We start from the raw sequence: 14,839 nt of genomic DNA, 5'->3' as shown, positions 1-14,839 counted from the left end.
AATTTTACTAAAGTGATTCAGAGGCAATTTTAAAAGCAGGTAAAAGAAAGAATCAGCAAGATTCTGAAGAAAAGTGAACAGAACCTAGGGGACTTGTAGGACATCATCAAATGGACCAACATACACATGGGGGGAGTTCCAGAAGAAAGGACCAGAGAGAATATTTGAAGAAATATCCCTAGTACAATGAAAGACATGCATATGAACATCTAAGAAGCTCAGTGAACCCCAATTAAAAAGAACTCAAGGAGATCCACACCAAAACACAGTATAATAAAACATTTGAAAAGCAAAAGCAAAGAGAATCTTGATGTCAGAAAGAGAAAAGCAACTTCTCACATACAAGGGATCATTGATAAGATTATCTGATTTCTTATCAGAACCTTTGGAGGCCAGAGGCAGTGAGTTGCTATATTCAAAGTGCTAAAAGAAAAAAACTGTAAACCAAGAATCTTAACATCCTACAAAACTATCCTTCAAGAGTGAGGGTGAAAACAAGACTTTTCTAATTAAACAAAACCTGAGGGGGTTTGTGACTGCTAGACTTCCCTGCAAGAGATGCTCAATGGAGTCCTGCAGAGTAAAGTGAAGGGACACTAGACACTAACATGAAGCCTATGGAGAAATACAGATCCCAGTTGAAGGTAAGTACATTGGCAATGACAGAGGCTAGTATTATTGCAACAGTGCTTTGTAACTACACTTTTTCTTCATGATTTAAGAGACTAACACATTTAAAGAAAAAAATTCTTGTAAAGCTAGTATTACTGTAACTTGGGTTTCTCACTGTATAATTTGAGACTAATGCATTTAAAAGAATTCATGTGACATCAACAACTGAAAGGAGTGGAGACGGACCTGCAAAAGAGAAGAGCAGAGATTTTATATATTATTGAAGTAAAAGTGGAATAAATTCAAATTAGAGTGTTATAACTTCAGGATGCTAGATGTAGTCCCCATGGTAACCACAAAGAAAATAGCTCTAGAATATACACAAAAGGAAATTGTAAACATTTCATTGCAAAAAGAACCCCACAACTAACCATAAAAGAAGACAGTCATGCAGGAATTGAGGGACCAAAAGCTAGAAGGCATATAGAAAACAAATAGCAAAATGACAGAATAAGTCCCTCTTATCTGTAATCAGGTTAAATGTAAATGGATTTAATTTACCAGCCAAAAAGACAGGAATTGACAGAATGGATTTGAAAAAGAAAAATTTAACTATATACTATCCGCAAGAGACTCATTTTAGATCCAAAGACACAAATACATTGAGAGTGAAAGGACAGAAAAAGATGTTCCATGCAAACAGTAACCAAAAGAGAACAGGGACAGCTCTGCTAATATCAGACAAAATAGACTTTAAAGCAAAATATTTACAAGAGACAAAGAAGGACAATATATGTTGATAAAAGGTTCAACACAGCAAGACAGAAGTTTTAAACATTATGTACCTTTGACAGACCATCAAAATATATGAAGCAAAAACTGACAGAATTAAAAGGAGAAGTGAACAATTCTATAGTAATGTTGGATACTTCGGTACTCCACTCTCAATAATGGACAGAACAACTAGACAGAAGATAAGTTAGGAAATAGAGGACTTAAATAATACAATAACTCAGTTAGACCTAACAGACGTACACCAAACACCATACCCGACAACAGCATGCATATTCTTCTCCAGGGTACATGGGGTCTTTTCCAGAAGAGACCATGTTAGACCACTATTAGATCTCAGTAGATTTTAAAAGATAGTTGTCATGCAAAGTATCTTCTCTGACCACAGTGGGATGAATTTAAAAGTCAATAACAGAAGTAAAACTGAAAAATTAGCAAATTTATGGAACAAAACAGTCTTAACCAATAGATCAAAGAAGAAGTCACATCAGAAATTAGAAAATACTTGGAGGTGAATGAAAAAAAATAACAAAACTTACAAGACAGAAAAAGCTGTGTATAAAGGGGAACTTTATAGCTAAGAACACTTGCATAACTGTACAATTTAAGGAACTAGAAAAAAGAAAGTAACTCAAAGCTAGCAGAAGGAAGGAAATAATAAAGGTTAGAGCACAGATAAATGAAATAGAGAATAGAAAAACATAAGAGAAAAATCAATGAAACAAAAAGTTGGTTCTTTGAAAATATCAGCCAAACTGTCAAACCTTTAGTTAGGTGGACTAAGAAAAAAGAAAACTCAGATTACTAAAATCCGAAATGAAAGGAGTTCTCTGGTGGCCTAGGGGTTAAGGATACAATGTTGTCACTGCTATGATTCAGGTCACTGCTGTGGCACAGGTTTGATCGCTGGCACGGGTTCAATTCTTGGCCTGGGAGCTTCTGCATGTCACAGGCATGGCAGAAGAAAGGAAGGAAAGGAGGGAGGGAGGAAGGAAGAAAGAAAAGAAAAGAAAGAACAGGAAGGAAGGTATGAAAGAAAAATGAAGGAAGGAAGAAATTTTCTGAAGGAAGGAAGGATAAAAATGGGGACATTAGCAATGTTTCTACAGAAATAAAAATTATGACAAAGTACTGAAAACAATCGTACACCAGCAAATTGGATAACCAAATGGGATGGACAAGTTCCTAGACACACAAAACCAACCAAGACTAAATCGTGAAGAAATAGGGAATCTGAATAGATCTATAATGAGTAAGATTGAATCAGTACTCAAAGATGTCCTGACAAAGAAAAGCCTTGGGCCTCATGGCTTCACCAGTGAATTCCACTAAACATTTAAATAGCTAACACCAACCCTTCTCCCCACTAGAAGGTCACTTTGTGAGCAGCCTCACCAGACAGCCTTCAGACAACAGAATGGCCTTTCTGAAGAAGCTGTTTAAGGTCTTTGGGGCAGTCAACATCTCTGACCACATATTGGAGTCTGTCTCCACTCTCCGTCACCAACCCTTCGTCTTGGGAAGAGTCGAAGCTTCTTTCAAGTAGGAACTGGGTTATCTTCTAGGTTATGGATATGACGATACAATCTTAGTAATTCCCCATGGAGGAAGCACTTACCACGGGTCTCCTTTCACCCATATAACCTTGGGTGAAGTAGGTGCTTTTCTCCCCATTTTACAGATGAGGACACAAACTGGGAGACGTAAACCACTTTGCCCCAGTCATAGAGCCAGCACTTGAATTTGGGTCCCTTGGACTCCAAAGTCGCCTCTCTGTCTGCTACTCGGTACTTGCACCTCTGGGCTCAGGGCTGCATATATGGTAGGTGGTCAGGAAATTTTTTTTCTTTTTTTTTTAATGTAGATGGAAGATTCATACTTTATTTCTCCAGTGATGTATTTAGAGAGGAATATAAATTAAAGGCCTGCTTGCACACCAAAGCCAGGTCCTTTAGATGGTTCAGGCAAAGAGGTAAGACATCCCCCATGCCCCCACCTGGCTCACAAGAGAAGCATCCACTCCTTGGCCCAGGTTTAGGGATTTTGCCAGCTTTGAGTTCATCAATATCCTTCAGTATCCTTAGGTGTCAGATCTTCATAGTATTGTCATTTATTTGAACCATCTGTGCATTTACGCAGGCCCCTAAACATTCCACTTCTGTAAAGAGCGGAAAGTTTGTCAGGTGTAGTAGCCTCTCCAACCTTTATTCCAAGCTTTTTCTGAATGGCCTTCCAATATGCTCTCAGAGTTTCCAGGCATGCAAAGCCTAGGGGTGCAGACTTGACTATGATACTTTCCAACTGTCTTTTGATGATACATTGTATAAAAAGTTGCTACCTCATATACTCTCCTTGGAGGTACTTGTAAAATGTCTGCTACCTTGTTCATAGCAGAGATGGTCAGCCATCCGTTTTGTCTTTGGGCTAAATCCAGGACTGGAAGCACAGCTGCTGCTTTCTGCCCTCTTGGGTAGTTTTTTTGTTTTTTGTTTTTTACAACTGCCTCCACCCTCTTATAGTTTTCTGGTGTGAAATCAGATGGAGTAGCTGGGTGATCCTCCAGGATTTGTGCACAGGAGTATCCCTGTGTGCAAAATGAGGCTCCTCCAGCTCCATTCTGCACAGCCGGTTTATGCAGATTCCTTTTATGTCTTCCCCACTGGGCGGTGAGGCCCACCGCTGTTCAGGAAACCTTGATCAAATGAATGTTGAAGCAACAGCCTGGAAATGTGGAGACCAGTGGAGGTGGCAAGTTTCCCAGCAGTAACTCCGGTTGGGAGGAATAATGAGTTCACTGGCCACTAGAGGTCAGAATTTTCAAGTCCTTGTTAGCCCAGAACCACTGCCTGTGACCCTCTGTCCCTTAGAGCTGGGAAGGACTTCAGAGTTGCCCCAGCCCCACTCCCCATGGGTCAGAAAACTCAAGCTTGAAGATGCCATGATTTGCCCAAAGCCATGAAGGTGTGATAAATCCCTACCATGCTTTTCCCAACATCATGAACCCTTTCGAGCACTTTCCTGGAGCCTAAAGCATTTTATCATCTGAAAACGTTCAAGTGACTGTGCAGAGCCCTAGTGTGCCAGGTACTGGGGGTATGACAGTGAGAGCCTAGCCCCGTGAATGGGTCTTTAGTGGAAACTGGGGAGGATTTGTTTCCAGGAATGAAGTTTGACTTTGACTTAATGTTATAAGTAAAGTTTTCATCATGATCCATAAGTTATTAAATCTGTTACAAATTTTATTTCAAATATATGTACTCACATACACATATATAATTGACTATAAAATTTCTCAATATTTATCCTGCCTAAAAATGCAATACCTTCTGTAATTTCATATTCTAGTCTGCCTTAGTCTGTTTGGTAAGAAAAGAATGCTATTTACAACCCACTAAATTGATTTCAGGATCCTCCAATGGCTGTAACTTCAAGTGTGAATACCGCTACTCTAAATCATTGATTTCAGCTAGGAAAGCAGTCACTCACTCTGAACTGTTACAAATGGTCTCAGCGTAGGGTAGACAGTGAGCGCTATCACAGACAGACTTTTTGGAAGACTAGGCAGAGAGGAGTGAGAACAGGCCAAAGATAGTAAGCCCTTCATCGCCACTGCTGTCCCATCGTTCAGGATTATGGAAGGAATGAGGCTGCTGCAAGCTGGCTCCACTGTCAACTTCAAGAGAGTCCCACCTGGGATACTAGGAGTTTAGCACTGAATACATACACTGGTACATGCGATGTCATTAGAAAAAAAGGATTATCAAGCACTCAAAACCCACTGGGTTATGAATATAAAATTATTGGATAGGAATCCTGAAAGGTTGAAGCCTTGCATCCCTGAGCCATGGTCCATGGCACAGACCTGAAAAGAAGTGTTTTGGGTTTTTTCACCAATGAGCTAGGCCAGTACATCTCCTACTTTAATGTGCACGAGAAGAATCATCTGGGAATCTTACTAGGATGCAGGTTCTGATTTAGGAAATATGGAGAAGGGCTTCCATTGAGAGGAGAGGACAGGACAGGAGAGAGAGGAGGACCTGACAGGTGTGTCCAAGCTTAGCCAACTCCCTTTTTCCTGCAGACGTGGAGAAGGGCTGCCACTTCCTGCACATCTTGGCCTGTGCTCGCCTGAGCCTCAGCCCAGGCCTGAGTGAACCTGTGCTGCGGCACGTGCTGGAGCTCCTGGAGGACCAGAGTGACATTGTCAGCACCTCAGAGAACTACTACACAACATTCTGAGGAGAGGCCAGCAGGTGGCATGAACCTGGCGGACGAGGAGGAGGACCAGGTGGCTTTCACCCCAGGCTCCAATTTTAACATCATGCCCAGCCTTATAGGTCTGGGGGCAATTATCATAATAAACTATGAAATATGGTAATTTGAGGAATGGAATTTGGCATAAACTCTGGAGGGTGTCTTCAACCTACTATCTCTGGGGATAAAGTGACTTGGCCATGATGTCCAAGAAAACCCTCCTCATTGGCCTCCTGGCTGGACCAAGCATCGCTCAAAGAGCAGCAGAGCAAGAACCAGTGTTGGCAGCTGAACTGATTGGAGGCTCTTTTGTAAAGGGGCATCCGTGGCAAAGGGCCATGTACTGTGCAAGCTGAAGAGCATGCAGATCAACAGATCGGACCCTTTCTAAAACTTCAGACCATCAGGGACTTTTTCGTGGACTTCTCTTGATGGTTAAGAACCTGGTGTAGGGGAATAATTCTCCCTGGATAAGTGTTGACCTACAGTTTCTGTGAGTCACACACCAGCAATGGGTCCAGAGTCCTGGGTTGAATTCTGTTTACAGACTGACCCATAGATGGGAATAAACAGGATCCAAGGCATGGCTCTGTGTTTGTCATTTTCCGTATCTGCCTTCTGAATCAAAAGGTGTCTCAGTACATTTCCCTGTGCTTGAGGACATATATGACTAAATTCATTGTCCCTTAATACCCTGAAGTTGTCGAAGACTGCCAGCCAATTGCTTGGCAGTGGTAGATGTAGATTTTCCAGGTTACCGTTGCACATGCAGGATGTTCTGAACCATCCAAACACTCAGTATGTGCCCAGACAGGCGATGGGGTCATGCTTTTGCTCAGAATGACATGGTTTGGGGGGAAAAAAATCTGAGTTATGTAATAGGCTTGTTCTAACAGCAAGATGACAAATCCAGCCAGTGAAGAAGTATGGAGAAAGATTTGGAGTTAATTACAGTCATTTCACAAAAGGCAAATCTGCCTTTGGCTGCTGCATTTGCACTTGACATAATAAGCTTTTAGTGGCTCTGCTAGAGAGCCTGCAGACCTGGCTAGTTGCTCTGCTCTGTGTGGAAGTGGGGTAGTTGTATACTCAGAAGTCGGCTGTAACTCCCTATGTCAGGCCAAGAGCGAGTATGGACAGATTGCTTCCTGTCTTGGCCTTTCTGACTTGTTCCAAACCTCTGTCCGGTTTCTATCAGTGGTTACACAAGTAGCTGCCCTGGGTTCAGAAGGGTCCCTGTAGAATAGAGTGTGCCTGGAATGACATCCCCATAGCTCTTCCTTGAGGCCAGCAGCTGTTCCATATTGACTGCATCTCAGATTATGGGAGCTGCCAGGAAGGTCACATCCTTGCACACAGCCACCCCACTTCTAGGGTTTATCCCAAGCAGGCAATCACACAGGTGGGAAAAGACGAATGCACAAGAGGCCCATTGCTGTGTAATTTAGAATTCTATAATTAGGAAAAAAATGTTTATCTACAGGGAAAAATTAATTATGGTAGAGGTACACAATGAAATACTATGCGGCCATTAAGTTACTGGAGCAGACAGAGACTGTCTCCATGGACTTCTCTTGTTTCATTTCCTGCTGTGTCCCAGCATCTAGAACAGTGCCTGGCACATCTTGCAAGCAATACCACTTCTGTGTATGTGTCTGGCTGCCCTCTACCAGCTTCCTCTCTGTCCTGGGGGACTTTTTCCAATGTCTTGAAAGGCTGGAAGTACCCAGAATGAACACCCACCAGAGGCAGCCTCAGCCAGTGGGACCTGGGATATAAATACTTTTGCTTCCTGTTCCTTCCAGTGAGATATCTCTGAGACTCATGTTCTGTAGCACTTCCCAGAGTTTCTCTGTGGGATTAAGCTCCATCCACCCAGGGCAGCAGCTAACTGGATAACTACCCTCCCTGTCTTACTCCCCTTACTCCTCATTTCTGTTGACTGCACCTCCCAAATTAACTGCTTCCTTTCTGATCCTCGTCTCAGGGTTCTTACCAGGTTCTGGATGAACACAATTAACACCATGCTCACAAGTATATTTGAGAAATTCTCGTGAATAATTATGCCCATCAATCAGATTAGTAGAAATCCTCACCAAAGTGACACACACTTTCTCCCTCCCCATCTAAATCATGAATGAACCAAGGATGCAATGAGACCCTTTCCTCCACAGCAACATAAGAACTCTGAGAAGATGAAGGAAGCTCTTGGAAAACTCTCTGGGGCTACATTGGGTCGCTCATGTTCTGAAGAACAACCAGAGGGTCCCCTGAAAAGGAGGAAACTAGCACACATTCTTCTGCTCACCGCGTGTACATGTTTCAGGAGCTGGGACCCCTGCATATAGTTCATGCAGGCAAGTAGACAAATAGCGCTCTGTCTGGTCAAAGACTTGTTTGATGATCCATGATGATCCCTATCTGGTAAGCTCCCAGTGCTTCTCATCCCTATAAGACACTTCTTTCTAATTATTCCTCCCTCTGATAGTGTGCCAGGACTCTGCCGGGAGAAAGCCAAGTGGATAGAAGTCTATTCAGTGATGAGGAACCCAAGACTTAGTGCCAAGGATTAAAACCAAGCAACCCAGTCATTGTCCATTGGAGAAAACATCCACGCTTCCTTGTTAGTGTGGTCTCTTCTCTACAAGTGGCCTCTACAGTGACTGCCCCAAAGAAGCATTTCATTGTTTCCTTACTAGATTTTCGTGAAGCATACAGGCAAACTCAGGAAGACGCGGGTGAGCCTTGCCGAGAAGCCAGCCACAGGCGCCAGCAAAGAACCAGGACCATCCTGACGGGAAATAGTGTCTGTGGATAAAGAACTTTGCAGTAGCTTTTATTTGCATAATAGTCTACTGGTGGAGGCTCTAAACGTGATCCTAAACTCCTATATAAGTGAGTTTTTACTTAATCTAGAATTTTTTTTAAAAAAGCCTATTTTTATTGATCTTTTATTAGTAAAACCAAACTAATAAATCCCAGGTCTGTGTTCACACACATTCTAAATCAAATCTCAAATTCTAAACCAAATCCCAGGAGTTGCCTGTGGTGCAGTGGTTTAGGGATCCAGTGTTGTCACTTCTGTGGCTCAGGCTGCAGCTGTAATGGGGGTTTGATCCCTGGCCCAGGAACTTCTGCATACCACAGGCACAGAAAAAAACAGACAAACAAACGCAAATTCCTGAAGAGACTCCAGTCTCTCCCTGTATGTCAAATTAAAATGATAGGTTTTGCTGTAGAACATAAAAAGAGGGATTTTGAAGACCACATAACAACCCTAGGTTTTTTTTTTAGATAGAGACAGTAAAGTGGTGTCTCATTAATTCAGACTGATGTGGTGAAAGGTTTGTATAAATTAGTGAAAAGCCTGGGTTTGAAATAGTGATATTTTATGACTTTAGGTCTACCCAGTGTTCCATGCACATCTGAATTACCATGAGGGAACAAGTTTGCTGCTCTTGGGAAACCTGCTTTAAAGAATAAGAATTATTTAAATCATGTGTCATCTGTTATTTTTCAGTATTATTTAATTTTTACATTTGTTATTTAATATTAATAAGTGGTTTTAAAGTACTTGAATTTAAGAGATTTGAAAACATAAAACCTTATACACAAGTGTTCACAGCAGTATTATTCCTAATAAACAAAAGGTGGAAACTGCCCAAATGTCCAACCACAGATGAATGGATAAACAAATGTGGTATATTCATTCAAGGGAATTATTCGGTCCTAAGAAGGAATAAAGTACTGATACATGTTACAGCATGGACGAATCTTGAAAACTGTATGCTAAGTGAAAGAAGTTGGATACAAGAGGCCACATGCTGTATGACTCCATTTATATAAAATGTCCAGAATAGGCAAGTCCATGAAAACAAACAAACAAACAAAAATAGATTAGTGGGGGCAGGAGGAGAGTGGGTGGTACAAGGTTTCTTTCTAGGGTGACAAAATTTCTGGAACTAGAGAGTGATGATATTTGCCCAACTCTGAACATACTCAGAATCATGGTGGTGGTTCCCAGGGCAGACTTACCCAGGAAGAGCGCCCCCCAGAGGGAAGCTTCGGGGCCATTTTGCGCAGAGCTGAGCAGCCACACACTGTCACTTCCATGGAATTGGCATTGTCACAGAGTCTCACTCAGATTTCAGAAGAAGGGAAGAAGCCACTGCCTGATGGTTTGGGTTCTAGAGGGCATGTAGAAGTGGAAATATCAGTCTGGCCATTTGGGGGAAATATAACCTCTCAGATATCTTTAAATTTTTTATATGCAGCCTTGTTTTAAAGATTTTTTATTTTATTTTTTATTAATGATTTTTATTTTTTCCATCTTAATTGGTTTACAGTGTTCTGTAAATTTCTACTAAAAAAAGATTTTTTAATATCAAAAGATACAAAGAAGGGGAAAAAATTGGCCTACCATTTTTTTATCATATGTATATTATTAGAAAACTGGAGTTCCCAGCGTGGTGCAGCAGAAACGAATCCAACTAGGAACCATGAGGTTGAGGGTTCAATCCCTGGCCTCTCTCAGTGGGTTAAGGATGCAGCATTGCCGTGAGCTGTGGTGTAGTTCACAGACTCATCTTGGATCTGGCGTTGCTGTGGCTGTGGCGAAGGCCAGCAGCTACAGCTCTGATTCGACCCCCAGCCTGGAAACCTCCATATGCCACAGGTGTGGCCCTAAAAAAGACAAAAAAAAAAAGAAGAAGAAAAGAAAAGAAAACTAACAATATTCTGTCTTTCCAGAAATAATATGTCACCATTTTAAATGCACCATGCTTTTTTATTTAATACTATATCTTGGAGGTGGGTTTTTTTTCCTTTTTTTCACTTTAGCATGCAAGACTGACCACATTCTTTTATTTATTTATTTATTTATTTGTCTTTTTGCCTTTTCTAGAGCCACTCCCACAGCATATGGAGGTTCCCCGGCTAGGGGTTGAGTCAGAGCTGTAGCCACCGGCCTACACCAGAGCCACAGCAACGCGGGATCCAAGCCGCGTCTGCGACCTACACCACAGCACATGGCAATGCCGGATCCTTAACCCACTGAGCTAGGCCAGGGATCGAACCCGCAACCTCATGGTTCCTAGTCAGATTCGTTAACCACTGCGCCACGATGGGAACTCCATGACCCATTCTTTTAAACGGTCAATTAATTCCATTGTATGGCTGTCTCTCAATATTTTTAAAAAGACCCCCATTGAGAAATATTAAATTGATCTCCAGATTGTTCCTATTGCAGCCAATTCTGTAGGAAATATCCCTGTACATTTTTCTTTTCTTGGCATACATTTATAAGTATATTTGTGTGGTAAGTTTTTAGCAACACAAATGCCAGGAGAAAGGCCCTGAGCATTTAACAGTTTGAATAGACATTGACAAAGTACCCACTGAAAAGAATGATCCATTTTCTACTCCTGTCAATGACTTTTTTTTTTTAATGCCCACACTCAAGGCATATGGAAGTTCCTGGGCCAGGGATCAAATCTGAGCCACAGCTGTGACCTGCACCACAGCTCAGCAACACCGGATCTTTTGACCTGCTGTGCTGGGCTGGGGATCAAACCCTCACCTGTCCAGTGACCTGAGTCGCAGCAGTTGGATTCTTAATCCACCGTGCCACTGTGGGAACTCCATCCTATCAATGTTTTTTGAGTCTACTGTTTGCCTATAAGCTCACCCACACTTTGTATTAGTAGTTTTTTGTAGCTGGACCCGCAGCATGCGGAAGTTCCTGGACCGGGGATGGAAGCCATGCCACAGCAGTAACCAGAGCCAAAGCAATGACAATGCCGGATCCTTACCCAGCTGAGTCACCTGGGAACTCCTGTATTATCAGTACTTTTAATCACTGTCCATCTGGTAAGTCAAAACATTTTCTAGGTTTTGTTTGCATTTATATTTCTTTAGGTATGAGTGGCATCAAGCATCAGTTCATTACAGGCAACCTTTGGACTGTTACAGTTCTGCACTGGACGTTAGCCGTTGCTTCTAGCAAAGGCCGAGGGAGGCCTGGGTCATGTGTTCTAGCAGCCGTATCAGCTGCAGAAACAGTCCAAGGCCAGATGCTGAGGTCCTAGTTAATACACAGCTAGAATAAACATCCTGAAGAACTCAAACCTCAACGTTCCCAATTTGCTACTTCAAGTGCTTGGATGCATGCCTGCCCAAAGGTTATATAATACATGAAGGCAGCAATCTTTTGAAAACCAATCACCATATCATCGACTCAGACCTCTCATAAACCAGACGCCATTCAGCTCTGGTTCAGTGACTCTGCCCCAGTCAGATTAATGTGAAAAACGAAGGATGTTTTTTAAAAAGTGCTAATTAAGTGGAGAAGATCGTTTTTGTAATAGAGATGGTCTTAATGCTGCTTCCACTTTAATCAACATAGCCAAATTACCATAATAAGGCGATGCTTGCATTTTCATCGACTGGGTTTGGTACAGTTAATTGGGGCTTTGGGCAACACCCATTTTGCTAATCTTCTTGGCTAAAAATTGCATCCTCAAGGAAATGGTTTTTAATTTTTGTTCTGAGGATAATCAGTGGAGGAAAGAGCTTCCTTCCATTTTTTAAGCTCTCCTTTAGAGCAAAATAACAGCAGTGTCACATAAGCTGTGATGTGTTGCACAATTCACTTGTGACAAGTACTCAGTTTTCTGATGTACTGCAATTTGTGAATGGTTAGTCTATTCTAATATAAATCTGGTGGCAGAATAATGTATTGAGCTATTAGCATGGGGTTTGTTTTTCCTGTCTCTTATTTCTTCTTCCAAGCAAGAAGCCAGCCTTGCCTCCAGGAGGTTTGGTTTGGAGGCTGAATCCAGAAGTTGTTTGTGCAGACAAGCTGGCTTATGTTTTCTGGAAGCCTGGAGCCTGGGAGGGATTGGAGATTAGTGGGCTCCAGGCAATGCAGACCAGAATGTGTTGCCCATGATACCTGCAGCAGGTGGCAGGTTGGTGGGACTTCTATGGAGAGGTTTTGCAGAGTTCCTTGCAGACCTAAAGCCTTGACCTGTGAACCCCAGCTTCAGCCAAGATTCCCAAGCTTGAAGTGGAAGCTTCTGGAACCCTCCTTCTCTAAAGGAACACAGGGAGGATATCAGCAGAAGACTTGGTCTCAGAAGAATGGACCCATCACCCATTTTCCAGACACCACGTACCCTCTTATGTGATTGGATTTTCATGCATCTCTATAAAGATGAGAGCCTGCCTCACCCGCCCACCAGCTGTATTATTTTCTTTCCAGCCCAGAAAATGAGGGCTTCCAGCCCCAGCTCACTTGAAACAAAGGAATATGATGCCTCACCCACCTGAGTTTTGGGAGTAAGATTCATATTGCACTTCAGTTAGAATCAAGTCTAACTGATTTTTAGAATCAATTTCTGACTGATTAGAGCAAGGTCATGTTCTCACCCACGTGCATTCCAGAATGGTTTCTCGAGTGGGTATAATATCACAGTGCAATTCCAGGGAGATTGCTCATGACCCTCCCATGGGAGCATGCTACCTACAAAAACCACCTGTCCCGTGTCACTGCGGAAACAATTGGAAATCACTGCCTCACAGAATGGGGGAGGATAACGTGAAAAGAGTTTGTTACGTTTCCTCAGTGGGTTCCACCTTATCACGAACTGAATACATCTCCCTGTCCTGCAACCATCGTGCATGCTGACCAGTGGGAGGTGGCCTGGACCACAGGCAAGTGAGCAAAGAGGATCTAACTTAGAAGGCCCCATATCACCTGAGCAATGCGTCCTCTCTCAACATGAAGAAGCTTGAAAGGGCCTTAGTCATCCAGCCCAGCCCAGCCCAGCCCAGCGCCTCAGGAAGAGTCAGCAAGTGGCATATGCCTGTGGTTTCCGTCCAGTCCCAGCTTGCCTTGACCTGATGGAGGGCAAGAAATAGAAAAGCCGCTCCTGGGAATGACAGCTGGCTTGGGAATGCTGGTGTCAGCACTCTGGGGGGGGGGCTGGGCCATCAACACCAGCACACACCCTTGGGGGCTCGCCCGAGAGCAAGAGCCTGAGTGATTTGCCATTTCTGTTTGTTGTAGACCCAGGTAATCAGGAAAAATGGGAGGTGGGCAGGTTCTGAACCTATATTCAGCTGAGTTCTGGGACTTAACTGGACTTAACTAGTTGTTCCCATGTATTCCCTCAGAGATTGCCCACATGACAGTTCATCTGGAATTCTGTGACAGATCCAACAGTAGGCACAACGTGGTGCTCAATAAACATGTCACTTATTGACTGCCAACTGTGTGCAGGGCATCTTGCGAGGTGTAGAGGGGGGATGCCAAGACCAGGCTCCAACCTTGTGTTCAGGGTTGGACCTGAACCCCTTTCAGTCAAGTGGATCATGAGCATATGCCTACATGATTTACAACCTATGGATGCATATGTGTCCTAGTTGACCCTCAGAGTTTAAGCATTTTATGCCAACATTTTAAGAAATTGGCTACTGTCTGTATTTTTAAAAAGGTTGTGTGTGTGTCTGTCTGTCTATCCCACAGGCCACAAAAGAAACTAGTATCAGGTGTGGCTTCTTCAGAAAGGGAATTGAAACTAGAAGTGTGTGGGAGACTTATTGCAATATTTTGTAATTTTTTAAATGTGTAAAATGTTAGAACTATAAATAAACAAACAAGGGAAGGGGAAATTCACATAAAAATCTAGATTTCTGGATTTTTCTTGACAACTCAGATTTTTGACAGTACCAGGACCGTTTAGTCTGGACACAGCTTGTGAGTGGGGAGAAGGGTAGCATTAAAAGATGTTGAGCTGAGAGCTGGCACCAGATTCACAATTTGGAAAGACTGTTTTGGCAGCAGAGTGGAGGAGCATTGCATGGGGCAAGTGTAGGCGCAGGTAGACCAGAGAGACGTGACTGCAGTCACCCGGGGAAGGGGAGCGAGGGCCTGAATTGAGACAGCGGCCCAGAGGCAGATGTCAGAGACCTGAGTGAAACCACTGAGGTGGATAACCTGCTTAGGAGTGAAGGAACATGGAAAAAGCCAGGGTGACGCCCAGGTTCTGCAAGGCAGACCAGTGATTGCCGCACGTCTTAGATGAATGGAAGGGAAAGAAGGCTCAGGAGACCTGTGGGCCTTCTCAGCTGGAATCGGCAGAAGTGCTGAAAGAGGGCATCTCCTGAACTGCAGGGAAAG

At 43.0% G+C, this 14,839-nt stretch overlaps 1 protein-coding gene and 1 pseudogene across 6 annotated transcripts in view; one reads left to right on the top strand and one right to left on the bottom strand.

Moving 5' to 3' along the window:
* Window positions 1–9,188, top strand: part of STN1 (STN1 subunit of CST complex) — a 43,315-nt gene extending 34,127 nt beyond the window's left edge. For 4 of the 6 annotated variants that reach the window (XM_047760728.1, XM_047760727.1, XM_047760730.1 and 1 more), the window contains exon 10: window positions 5,486–6,242. In XM_047760728.1, coding sequence (XP_047616684.1) covers window positions 5,486–5,643 — 158 coding nt within the window. In that variant the 3' untranslated portion in view covers window positions 5,644–6,242. Of the gene's footprint in view, window positions 1–3,085; window positions 3,227–5,485; window positions 6,243–7,832 lie in introns of those variants that run through there. The other 2 variants (XR_007132208.1, XM_047760731.1) reach the window with 2 other exon arrangements.
* LOC125116200 (NADH dehydrogenase [ubiquinone] flavoprotein 2, mitochondrial-like) lies at window positions 3,322–5,008 on the bottom strand (annotated as a pseudogene).
* Window positions 9,189–14,839: the final 5,651 nt, after the last annotated feature.

The sequence above is a fragment of the Phacochoerus africanus genome, chromosome 15 (genome assembly GCF_016906955.1).
Source record: "Phacochoerus africanus isolate WHEZ1 chromosome 15, ROS_Pafr_v1, whole genome shotgun sequence".
Lineage (NCBI taxonomy): Eukaryota > Metazoa > Chordata > Mammalia > Artiodactyla > Suidae > Phacochoerus > Phacochoerus africanus.
This window is presented reverse-complemented; position numbering and strand designations above follow the sequence as displayed.